This window comes from Sinocyclocheilus rhinocerous, unplaced genomic scaffold, assembly GCF_001515625.1.
Source record: "Sinocyclocheilus rhinocerous isolate Xijiao unplaced genomic scaffold, SAMN03320098_v1.1 scaffold1358, whole genome shotgun sequence".
Classification (NCBI taxonomy): Eukaryota; Metazoa; Chordata; class Actinopteri; order Cypriniformes; family Cyprinidae; genus Sinocyclocheilus; species Sinocyclocheilus rhinocerous.
The window spans coordinates 646,460-658,546 of NW_015662582.1; the positions used below are offsets into that span (position 1 = coordinate 646,460).

The 12,087-nt window shown below is 36.0% G+C and overlaps 1 protein-coding gene across 1 annotated transcript in view; it reads right to left on the bottom strand.

The window, feature by feature from the left end:
• The window catches only part of LOC107728097 (synaptotagmin-9-like), a 28,609-nt gene that overhangs the window by 11,035 nt on the left and 5,487 nt on the right, over positions 1 to 12,087 (bottom strand). The window contains exons 2-3 of the mRNA XM_016538174.1: positions 7,379 to 7,829; positions 6,194 to 6,746 (exon numbers count right to left, since the gene is read on the bottom strand). Of these exons, the coding sequence (XP_016393660.1) occupies positions 6,194 to 6,746; positions 7,379 to 7,829 (1,004 nt within the window). The remainder of the gene's footprint in view (positions 1 to 6,193; positions 6,747 to 7,378; positions 7,830 to 12,087) is intronic.

The window sequence follows — 12,087 nt, forward strand, 5'->3', positions numbered from 1 at the left end:
TTCGAAATGTGTTAGTATTCTTGCTGTGGTGATTTATTGTGAATGTTAAATATTGTTTTATTTGTGTGTGCCATTTAGGAACAATAACAGACCACATTGTAATAGACCACTGTGAGAAAGAATAAATAAATAATCCCACAATCAAACAATGTCTCAGCAGTTTGCATGAGCCGTTATAGAGCAAACAAGCAGAAAACAGAAAATGTGTGCAGACTTTGTAATCAGAATTGCATTCAATCAGAAGTACAGGTTATTTAATACAAAACACATAACACACTTTGCTTATAACATATTGCTTTCTGTAATAGGTTACTTGCTGCTAAGTGCCTCTATGGAAAAAAGGGAGTCTGTAGCAGTCTCTTAACTCTTGATTTTAAAACAGATGGTATCCAAGGATGAGACTAGCATCTGTCAGACTCCATATTCTTTTTTATAATGGCATTTACCTATCATGTCTAAATAGTCAGCATACAGGATAGTCAGCATATAAGGTGTAAAAATAAATAATAATAATTAAAAAAAAAAAACAAGGAGGTGTTCTTGGTGGCAGTGAGATATTATGAGTTCATATCTGACACCCCAATGTATGCCTGAGGCTCATGCTGAAGATAACCAGGGGCCGTGCTGGTTGTGACAGTAAAAGGTCATTCTAGTGCTGTGTTATCTGTGATCTAGTTTCATAATAGTCAGCATATAAGGTGTAAAAATAAATAATAATAATAATAAAAAAAAAAAAAACAAGGAGGTGTTCTTGGTGGCAGTGAGATATTATGAGTTCATATCTGACACCCCAATGTATGCCTGAGGCTCATGCTGAAGATAACCAGGGGCCGTGCTGGTTGTGACAGTAAAAGGTCATTCTAGTGCTGTGTTATCTGTGATCTAGTTTCATAGAGGATCTGAAAAGCTAGTGGTCCTGCCATTTAGAAAGGGTAAATAAATACTCAAGGGCAAGTGCTGCTCTTTTATACTGATATTGCATAGATATATTGCCTGATTTACTAAAGATGTTAACAGGTATGGTTCAATGCAATAAGATCTATAGTGAGAACAAACTGGAAGTGTTATTAGAAGATCCATCTGAATAAATTAGCCACTTTCATGCAATGTATCTCCATCATTTACTAGTAAATGAGAGTCATGTTATTAGAGTTGGGCCAGATTTACAAAACAAGGCAAATTAGCCTGAAACTGAAATTCCATAAAAGTAACAATGGGACTGGAAAGTTCTGCTGGTGATCTACTGACAGTGTGTAAATAAACGAACACAGACGCAGCCAGATCATTTTCATAATGACCAACGCAATCTACCAAGAGCAGAGCAAATTAGCATAAGGTTGCCTCATTTATAAAACATGCATATGCACAGATTTGATCTTAGAGTGTGTGTACGCTAAAATCCACACCAATGTTCAGATTTATACGGTCTTTGACTTGGAAATGGTATTTGACATGGAAAAGTGCTTAGTGCCATGTCAGGGTTTAAGCAGACGTACACGCTTTTTGTGCAGGTATTTGGAGTACTGCAGGTATTTGGAAATGTAAGCTATTCTTGCCACTCACCATTCTCAAGTAAAGGATTTGGACATTGACTGGTGCTCTATATTAATAATTAATTATACATTAATTATTTGGCATTTTCAAGGCAAAGATCTGAAACCATTCAACTGTGCACAGTTTTAAGATCATTTGCGATTTTTACATTTCAAATCTAAAAGAGGTTTTTTTTTTTTTGTATTTAAATTCATTCTCTCAATCACATGCACACACATTTGAGAAATAATTGTAAGATCAAATGTAGCACAGTTTCTATGCAATATTTTATAAATCAGGCCCCAGGTGCAGGTAATCTACTAACAACACAGGTGCAGAATGGGTTAAGGCGCAAATACTAGTAAACTGACTTTGCATAATACATTTAAATACTCTCTTCCCATAGATTTTGCATCTGAAAAGGGAAACTCCTACAAGTGCATATACACAAGTTTGGCCACAAAATAAACTATGTTCACATTTTTCTATTTTTCCACATTTTTCACAGCGTGACTTTAGTAAATCCAGGCAAAAAAAAAAAAAAAAAAAACTTTCTTTCTTTCTTCACGAGGACAGATGATTCCTCAACATTTTTCACCTGATGTTGTTCTTCTACAAAATATTTAAGCAAAAGCTGTGTGACATTGATACTGTCACTGTATGAAATCTAATGGGATCACACTGAATCATAATATGAACACATTATACCTATATTTATAATGTACCTAAACTCTGTAATTTCTTATCAACTGAATTTCCATAACATGTCTCTTCTCACATAAAATTATTTCTGGTCAAAACAACATTTCATCTACAAACATTTATGTATTTGGTAAGTAGTCAAATAACAAGCTGGATAAAGTACAGCCAGACCATCATTATCGCAAAATAAACACCTTCATGATGATACCAGACCGCTGTCTATTTTGTGATAATGACCGACTGACCATTTATATTCACAGTTTACAAGTAACTAAGAACTTTTATTTCTTTAGTCCTTATTTTTCCCCCCCAAAAGCAGATAAACATAATTTATATTTCCACTGAATGAGAAACTGCAATAATTCACTCTGGTCTTCTGTTTAGTAGGCACTGAGCTATATTGTACACTTGAATGAGGCCCTTTGGGACAAACGTCTCATTTTCTCTAGCACTCTGAATTTTGTATTTGTGATTGTTATGACAGATCCGGGTAGATCTGTCTCATTAGCTTGAGTTGAGTTTTAAATGAGCTCTAGTTATTCTTTTTTTAATTTAAAAGAACAGGGTTTGAACATCAAAACACGTCCTGTGTGCTGTTAATTTCAGAAAGTCACAAGTGGTTTTATTTAGAAATGCCCCTCAGAGTCAGTTCATTGCTTATGCACTGTAAAAATGGCGCTGTTTCCTAGACTCCAGATTGGTATTGATGAGACGTCTGGCAGAACAGAGTGGGTTTGGATGAATCAGGGTTTGGCCTACAATGGTGGATTCTTTCTGAAGCTGAATTCATTGTACACTTGTAGAAATTAAAAAGCTGACTGTTTACCAGAACTTGTGACAAAAGTAGTCCAATTAAGGTTCAATATTCAATATGTCATTGTATCAATAATATCTTCAAAAAGCTAAAACAGGAGAGATTTTTATTTTCTTAGTTACCCAGCCTGCTATGACCAATAGGCAGTTATGCGGTCTATACAGATTTCACATAGCTGCCATTCCACATGATTTAGCTGTGGCTATTCAAATGTGTTTGGCCATGTGAACTGATGCAGGTGTGTGATTTGTGTTGTGAGGGTAATGGTTTTATAGATTTGTTCTGAAATGTCTGCAGGTGCATAAAACAAATTATTTGCAATGATCATTTGGAACAGAAGATTCTGATAAATTAGTTCCTCATAATTACTGAAGATTGAAACCCATCAATATACCATGGCAGTTTCCAATATTTGCCAATCAGACAGCATTAAAGTAAAAGTTAAAGCAAAATAATAATATATAATACAAGCAAAATGATCTAAATAATATCCAAAATAATTTGTCAAACTTTATTGACCCTCATGTTGTTCCAAACTTTTTTTTCCCCCATAGAACTTATGAAATATTATGTATGAACTATTTATTTATTTTATTCATTAATTTTCTAATACATACTTTCTTTTAATAAACAAATATTTAAATGGCTTACATAAATGGCCTAACAAGTAATGTGCATTTGAATCATCAGATTTTGAATCAAAACTGGAATATATTTGGAATATATTTTTTACATTGTTGAGTGTTCAGAAAGGTTAATGGAACACATTTCAGCTTCACAAGATTCTCAGTGATGTGTGACAGTGTGTTTAAAATAACAGCCACACATGGAGGAGCCATCTTGTTGGTCTGACCCAGTACAGACATTCATTTCTAAATAGAGAATGCAAACCACTGAACACACAAAGAAGCAAACAGAAGCAATCATCTTTGCCAATTCAAAAGCCATTTTCCTAACACTTCTAGTGCCATTTTCCTCATGGAGTTATGCCTCATACTCAAAGGAGTGATCTTAGAGGAGTATGTAGAGATAATGAAGAAGTAAGAAAATTAATGAAAAAATAAAAAAGTTAAACAGTGAAATTCTAAAGTGAAACTGTGTTTATATGAACGAAAAATGCTGCCCAAATGTGTTTCCAAAGATGTCTGCCAAGTAATCTGACTTTCCTTGAAAGGGACTTTGGTTCAGTTCATGAAGACCTCTCCTAATAAACTGATGATCTAAATCAAGTGTGTTAAATAAGGGAGGCATACAAAATTTCTAATGCATGCTATGGGTCCCTGGGATCATAATTAAAAAGCAAAGTAATGATAAAATGTATTTGAACTTTTTTTCTTAATTTGTCTAAGCTCCTTAGGAGAGAGATCCATTAACTTGAGTCAGATAAGAGAGATATGCAAAATGTGCAGAGCAGAGGGTCCCCAGGACTGCAATGGAGAACCACTGCTCTAGTTATTCAATGAGTAGTATATCTAAGCTGTCTTCTCTCCAATTAAGTAGTAATAATAAAATTAAAAATAAATGAATAAATCATACAAATAAGGGTGAAGTTCAGAGGGATGCCGGAAAACTGGCCACATGTTTAAGGTCCCAAAAGCTACATTTATACAGTTAGCATCTTAGTAGTTCACCGTGAGGGATAAAAATAGTAGTTATTTATTAGATCACAACTGCATTTAAATGTATGCTATTACTTACTAAATCATTAATCAGAGTATCTAATATTGAGTGTTACTCATTTTTTCCTGTGTAGTTATTCATTAATGACGGAACATTATTCTAAAATGATACCAAATGGAAATGCCACAATCTCAAAAACGATTTGTTTAACTCACAATTAAATATTGTATTTCAAATGATCATTATTATCATTATTATCAAATTATCATTATCTTTTTATTTATTTATTTATTTTTCTGGTTGGTCCAGACAATGTGCTTGTGCAGTGTGCAGAAAATGCTGCACAAATTCTGACAGCATTAACCATTTTATAGTTGTTTCTATGGTATCTGGAGCTTTCAAATAGCAGCTGAAGCAACGCTATCATCTAACAACAAGAACCACTGTAAAGACCAGGCAGCAACAGTGACTGACTGGCTCTTTTATTTAGAAGGTGGGATTTACTTCACTAGAGCTGTCATACTGGGCATTCCAATTTTACCCAATAATTGTAATACCAGTGCTTTGTCTCAGTGAACTGTGTGTTAGATAATACATACTGTGCAGTGCTGTGGATTAAAAACCACTCCTTTATCACGCCATACTCTTTCTTCTTGCATAATGAAATAATTTCAATTTATCAATTTTTCATGTACATGTATTTAATTTTTTTCTTAGCAGTTTCATAAGTAGGATAATGTGTAGCCAAACCACCAAATAAACCCTTGAGGGTAATACGAAATTTGAGATTTTTGTTAGAATAGCAGTCCAAATGTTGGTCACAGAATGAGTAGCAAGTGTGTGGCACAAAAACATAATACATCAAAAAAGATGTGGGTCAGGTAAATGCACAAAAAACAAAAGAGTCTCTAAATTTACCATTGCTCTGTGAAATCTTAGGGCAGAATTTAATTTATTTCAATAGGAATCTGTCCGATTGGGAGTTTCACATGAAGTGCGAAAAAGTCTCTCCATGATTTTGCTCGTATTCAAGTTGGTCAAACGAATCCGCTGTGCGGACCAACAGAAAGCTGCTTGGTTTGAGCAGTAAGCAGTCATATATTGCAATAGTATCAACACTGGAAAATGGATCTTAATGGTGTCTCTGAATAATGAGTACCGAATATTTTTTTTTATGCAATGCACTACAATCAAGCAACATGCTTCAATTTGTGCATGTGCCAAGCAGAAGATTTTGTAGATTCACAATTGCATTTGTTTTATTATTTTACTATTTTTTATATAAATATATTTTTATTTTTTTAAATAAATATTTTTTATTTTAAGCATTTCCTGACCAAAGAGCTGTGTTTTGATGAACAAACACAGCAATATTGTGACAGTGCCACAGAGCCACAGTGTTTGCATTTTTTTTTAAAGGGTAATAAATATCTATAGTCCCTGAATCTCTCAAATGTTTTGAGATCTATTTTTGTTCATCTCGAAGAGTACACCAAACAACGGAAGCATAAAAAATGTACTCACCGAAGACACATACTGGATATCCCTGCACAGTTTCGTCTCCCTGGGAAAGTCCACTAGATCCAGAAAATTGTCAACCACCACCTGCCCAATAATATCGTGGCGTGAAAAACGATCGAAATCGTACACGCTGAAGTGCAGCTTCCTTGTGGGCAGGTCCGCATATGCCACAGGGAAGAGGAAGACCTCATCAAACACAGGGTTTAAAGTCTTACGATGCACCTTGGTCTGGTGCTTGGTTTTGCGGTCTGGGAGAAGGTAGATTTTTACATATGGGTCAGAGGTTCCAGAAAAGTCCTTGGCAGGGAGGTCTTGAGCTCGGTGGATCTTGACAATGAGCTGTTCCAGGTCACAGTCATATTTAAGAATAAAGTGGAGGCGTCCACAGCTACCCACACGACTGCTTCGGTTGTCCTCGCCATCTAGGGATCGTTGTTTGTAGAGTTCTGGTTTTAGCTGGCCCAGACTCATGCCAGTCAGAGAGTCCTGCCTCTGAAACTGGGTTACTGTGAAGTCAGGGTTCGACTGGTTCATCTGACGCCGAATTGAACTTTGCCTGTTGACATATCGTAGGAGTTAAAGACAATAATACTGGATATGACAGGCCTTTGATACATCATCATAAAAAATCAATATCAATAGTCAATCTAACAAATAAAGATGCAAACTACTGATATATTGACAACTGTGTGTTGATTGTTAGCTGATTTAGTTAGTTGATTGTGAAATTGGTTTTATAATGTGTCATTTTACCAAAGTAAAAGGTATTATCCCTTTAACTACCCCTTTAATTTGTTTACAAGATGGCAAAAGCAATATTATACAAAACAAAAAATGTTTAGGAACTAGTTACAATTTTGTAATATAAAAAATTAGACAAATTATTCTTTTTTTAAGTAACAGCTATAGGCTGTTTCAAAAGAATGAATATATTCCTTATCCAGAAAATGTATTGACATTTTATGCTGTAATTTTAAAATGTGCAGGAAAACACTGCAAGCCTACGGCCTTAAAATTGTCCAACTTAAAAATGAAAACTGTATCTGTATGAGGTCAGTGTCATCTACTGTAGAGACATTTAGTGATAAACTCTGATTGGACACCAAATTGACCTCTCAGCCAGTCCTATTTTTGAGAGACTGACGTTTCACCAGAATCCATTAAAGTAATTATAGAAGGTTAACTTACCTGACACAGGTCGAGGAGGGATCTGTGATTTGCCTCTGCATGCGTGTGTTGCCATGGACACCATTCTCTTGAGTCTTAGACTCAACCTCCAATGGAATATCAGGTGATGTGTGGCTTATTTTGAGGGCTGCCTCAGGCACTGGCACTGCAGGAGGAGATCCCGGAACTGCTGGAGAGACCGGAGTGGGCAGCACCGTAGTCTCTTTTACCACTGAACTTCTGGCATTATTCCGGCGGTCGAGGGTGGCGTCCACCTCGGTATAGATGGACTGGGGTTGAAGGGGTGGAGGAGGAGGATGAGGGGGGTTTGGATGTCCCTCCTTGGTGCCTGGAGAGAGGCCTCGCTCGCGCCATGGAATCCAGCACAATTTCCATGAAACGAAGAGAGAGACGCCAAACAGGGCCAAGCCACAAGCGGTCACCACCAATGACAGCAGGCTAATGGATATATCTAAGAAGAAAGGATTAAGTGCATACAAACAGAGGGTGAGACTAAAATGTAGGCTACATAAGTACAGAAGTTCATTTCACATGAAAGTTCTCTGGACCACAATATACGGGATCCTTAAACTGCCGGTGGGAGCACAAGCTGTTCAGGTCCAAATAGGACTATTTTAATCAGTTCTGTACACACTGTTCAGACTGAATGAAAATGTGGCTGTCACTACCAACCTTTTTCAAGAATGTATTTGGTTGTAGAATGCAGTTGTCACTGTTATAAATAAGTTTGTGTGTACACAATCGAACAGGCATATTTCACTGTAGTGTCTAAGTGGCAAATTGCATCAAAAATGTAACAATGCCTTAGAAGTAATCAATATACAGTATAATACATATTATGTTTGGAGTGTTTCAATATTTTAGCAAATAAAACTGGAAATAATATCACACAGCACGTACACACTGTTGGTGTTGCATTTCAGTCTATCTATATGATTCCTTGAACATCCAGCTCATAGAGTCAGGCTTTCTCAAAGAGTCTATGAATCAAAGATATCAAAGATAACCTATTAAAGATAAATGTTCATTGGAAAATAGGCTTTAAAATCAAAGGCAGCTTGAGAAGCAGATCTTAGAAGCAACACTGCATTCACAAAAACCCTTGTGATTTGATTTTTTTTTAAATTTATTATTATATTATCATATAAAAAAGTCAACAGCCTAAAAATTACAGTGAGAGAAACTGCAAATATTTTACAAAACATTTCATCACAAGAACAGTAAATTCACTCCATTCATTCACAGCCATTCAGATGTTTGAGCAGCCACTCAGAAATCAAAGAATCCTTTAATGGTCTTGAAGTAAGAGGGTAAAGCTCCAGTCTGATGTAATTTACTACCTTTTACTCAAACCTCTCATACAGACACTATAGTGGTATCTTCTTTTAACCCTTAAATGCATGAATGTTTCGCCAATCATTATTACATATTCGGGTCTTTAGCGACCCGGACCTATATATCCAGCACGGATGAATCTCTAACTGCTGCAATTTAAGTGGTTTAATTCAAACCACTAAAATTTTTGCTGATCGTATTTGTTTGTTTTATGCCTGCGGTAATTATGTGTGAAACGTCACATCATCATTGTGTATCAAACAGTGCCACCTTGACGAAAAAAAATGCATTTCACATATTGAGTCATCAGATATGTAAATATAGTTGCGCAGGAAAAAATACTTACACATTTACATACCTCGTGTCTCTAGCGACCCTATACACTTTTTACAAAAAAAAATTAATCAGAAAACTGCCATTCTTTTATATTTTAATATTTTTTTCTTGTTATATTGTTTATAATTAATAGATTGAGGAATACTAAGAAAATTGATGTCTAACTTAAAAAATTGAAGGAGGGAAGAGAATAATGTCCCGGGTTGCTAAAGACCCGAGGTATGCATTTAAGGGTTAAACATTTGGCACCTGCTTTACTTTGATAACCAATTCCTTTCAGTTTGTACAGTTTCCTGTTCCAATTTCCAGATAATGCTTACCTAGCTTTCTTCATTAATATAGCCCCTATTAAGCACACTGTATTCCCTAGACATCTAACTGAATGCCGATTCTAAGCCACTGCTGTTTGAAACATTGGGTATTGTCACTGTGATCATTGGCCCTAACCACTAGTGACTATAATGTAATCCCTTAACTTTAATTAAAATCAGGAACTTAAGTTAATTAAGAGTAAGCAGTAAAAAGGGAGCCCTCACACAGTTGACTCAAAGCAGGTGACATGTTTAATTAGGATGGACAAAACCAGTTTAATTGAGCTCCTGAGAGGTGTAGCCAAAAGTTGGCCTGGGTGAAAAGGGACCACCCATTGGACAAGAAAGCCCCTTTAATAATTTACCCAGAAAATGCAGGGATGTCAATCAACCCAAATGTTTTTCTCTAGCCTCATACCCAAGTCCTTTATGGTTTTGTTTTTCCACCCCACTTTAATAAGAGTAGAGTTCACAATGCCTTGACACGATCAAAAAAAAAAAAAAATTGTGTTTTTCTCTAGCCTCATACCCAAGTCCTTTATGGTTTTGTTTTTCCACCCCACTTTAATAAGAGTAGAGTTCACAATGCCTTGACACGATCAAAAAAAAAAAAAACTGTCCATTTATTGACAGTAGACAACAGAAGTATAAACAGAAGCCATAAAGTGTGTGTATATATATATATATATATCTTTACAGGTTTTAGAAAGCAAGTCTTAGATCACTCGCATTATATTGAATGAAGCTACAGTGTTGCAGTGTAAACAGCTTCATTAATTGTAATGGGAAACCATGGTTTTCATGGTTTCATCAAAACCATGACACACTTTCATCACATTGACACACTTAGTGTGTACAAAATAAAGGTACACATCTGGAAAACACACTTAAGATTAGACATTTGATGTTCTTTGGGATAGGTTTTAAAAATCTGGTAATTATTATTATTATTATTATTATTTATTTTTTATATCATATTTGTTACTTTTTGCTATACTCAAAAAGTTTGCACTACTCAATTTATTTTGGCAGTTCTAGGTTATGAAAATACCAGAACATGAAATGCTTCCGGTCCAGACAAGCACGGTGGTCCATTGTTACTCTATTTCCTTGGTGTATATACTGTAGAGTTAAATAGAGAGGCAGCTCTACACACAATTCAGTACGGAGATATTACAATGATGTCATTGCTGTTGGTTACTTTTTGAATGCTGAAAAGTATGTCAGTGTAAGTTAATAAGAGACTTTGATCTGGTGCAAGTCTGCAAGTGCAAACATGCCTTTTGGGGCAGAGCCAAAGAATAGTGTGATCACACCTTTACATGCCCACTGCTGCTGTGAGTCTCCTGCTCTGAGATACCGCTCTGGTTGAGAGACAGGTCCTCATGTCATGTTAAATTTACACCAGTGGCATACAGTAATAGACTTTAAAGGGTCTCTTGCTTCTTGATCCACATGGAGCGTGTGGTACATGAGGATCCTGGGAAATCTGATAACGGTTTCCTAATGTTGGAGAAAATGGAGCACAGACCATGTGTCTGCATGATTCCCATTAAAAAGATGACTGGTGTTATTTAAATCTTACATATTAGGTGATACTGAATATTTAACAGGATAGTTCACCGAAAAATTAAAATTTGCTGTTAATTTATCCACCCCATCCAACACAGTGTCAGTTCACGTGTGAGTTTTCCCCCACGCATATGTCATTATACAACAGGGAGTTTGCACACCAGGGGTCGGTTGCACCAGCGGGACGTACTAGTTTTAAGACTACAGGTTGTAATTCTAGGCTGGACGTAAAATCCGCTTTACGCAGTGCTGTTTTGAGACTAAATCTTACGCCAATTAAAAGGTAAGTGTAAAGTGAAAAGTCATGATTTGTTTGGACATGATTAATTTTTAGGATCCATGTATGTGAATAAATTTTTATTGCAGATGTGAACTGTAATGTCTGTGGCTGCCTTTTAGGCAGGATAAACAATATATAGCAATCCTCAAGATCAGTGTAGGCTACCACACTGCTGATAGTAATTCACCTGACACAAAATATGTTTCTGTAATTAATAATTAGTATTAGTTGTAGTCATTGCAGCGTGAATGGCAACCTGACTATCACTGGGGTGTAATGTGTCAGCGTGGACATGCATCGTCTACACTGGGCCTGGTTGCGCCATAGTTTTAGTTGGTGCAACATGTGTAAATATTTATCGTAAAGCTGGATGTAGCTAAGCCCAGTGTTCAGGGCTTATACCCATCTTTTTTTTGTAAACACTCTCAAGACCATTTGCCTGAGGATCAAGGTAATAATGTTGTAATTAATGTAGGGTTTCTTGCACAGACCAATCATTTCACTTCTCAAGACCTCAATATATCTTCAGGAGCCACGGTATAATTTTATGTTACCTATATATGGCTTTTTGTCTCGCAAAGTAATGATAGCCATGCATTTTGTTTGAATCGCTAAGGACCATGGATTTAGCTAAACATCTATTTTTACTGGTACTAACTACTTAAAGGGGTCATATGATGTTGCTAAAAAGAACATTATTTTGTGTATTTGGTGTAATGAAATGTGTTTATGCGGTTTAAGGTTCAAAAAACACATTATTTTCCACATACGGTACATACGGTACTCTCCTCTATGCCCCGCCATTCTGAAACGCGTTGATTTTTACAAAGCTCATCGGTCTGAAAAAGCGAGGTGAGCTGTGATTGGCCAGCTAT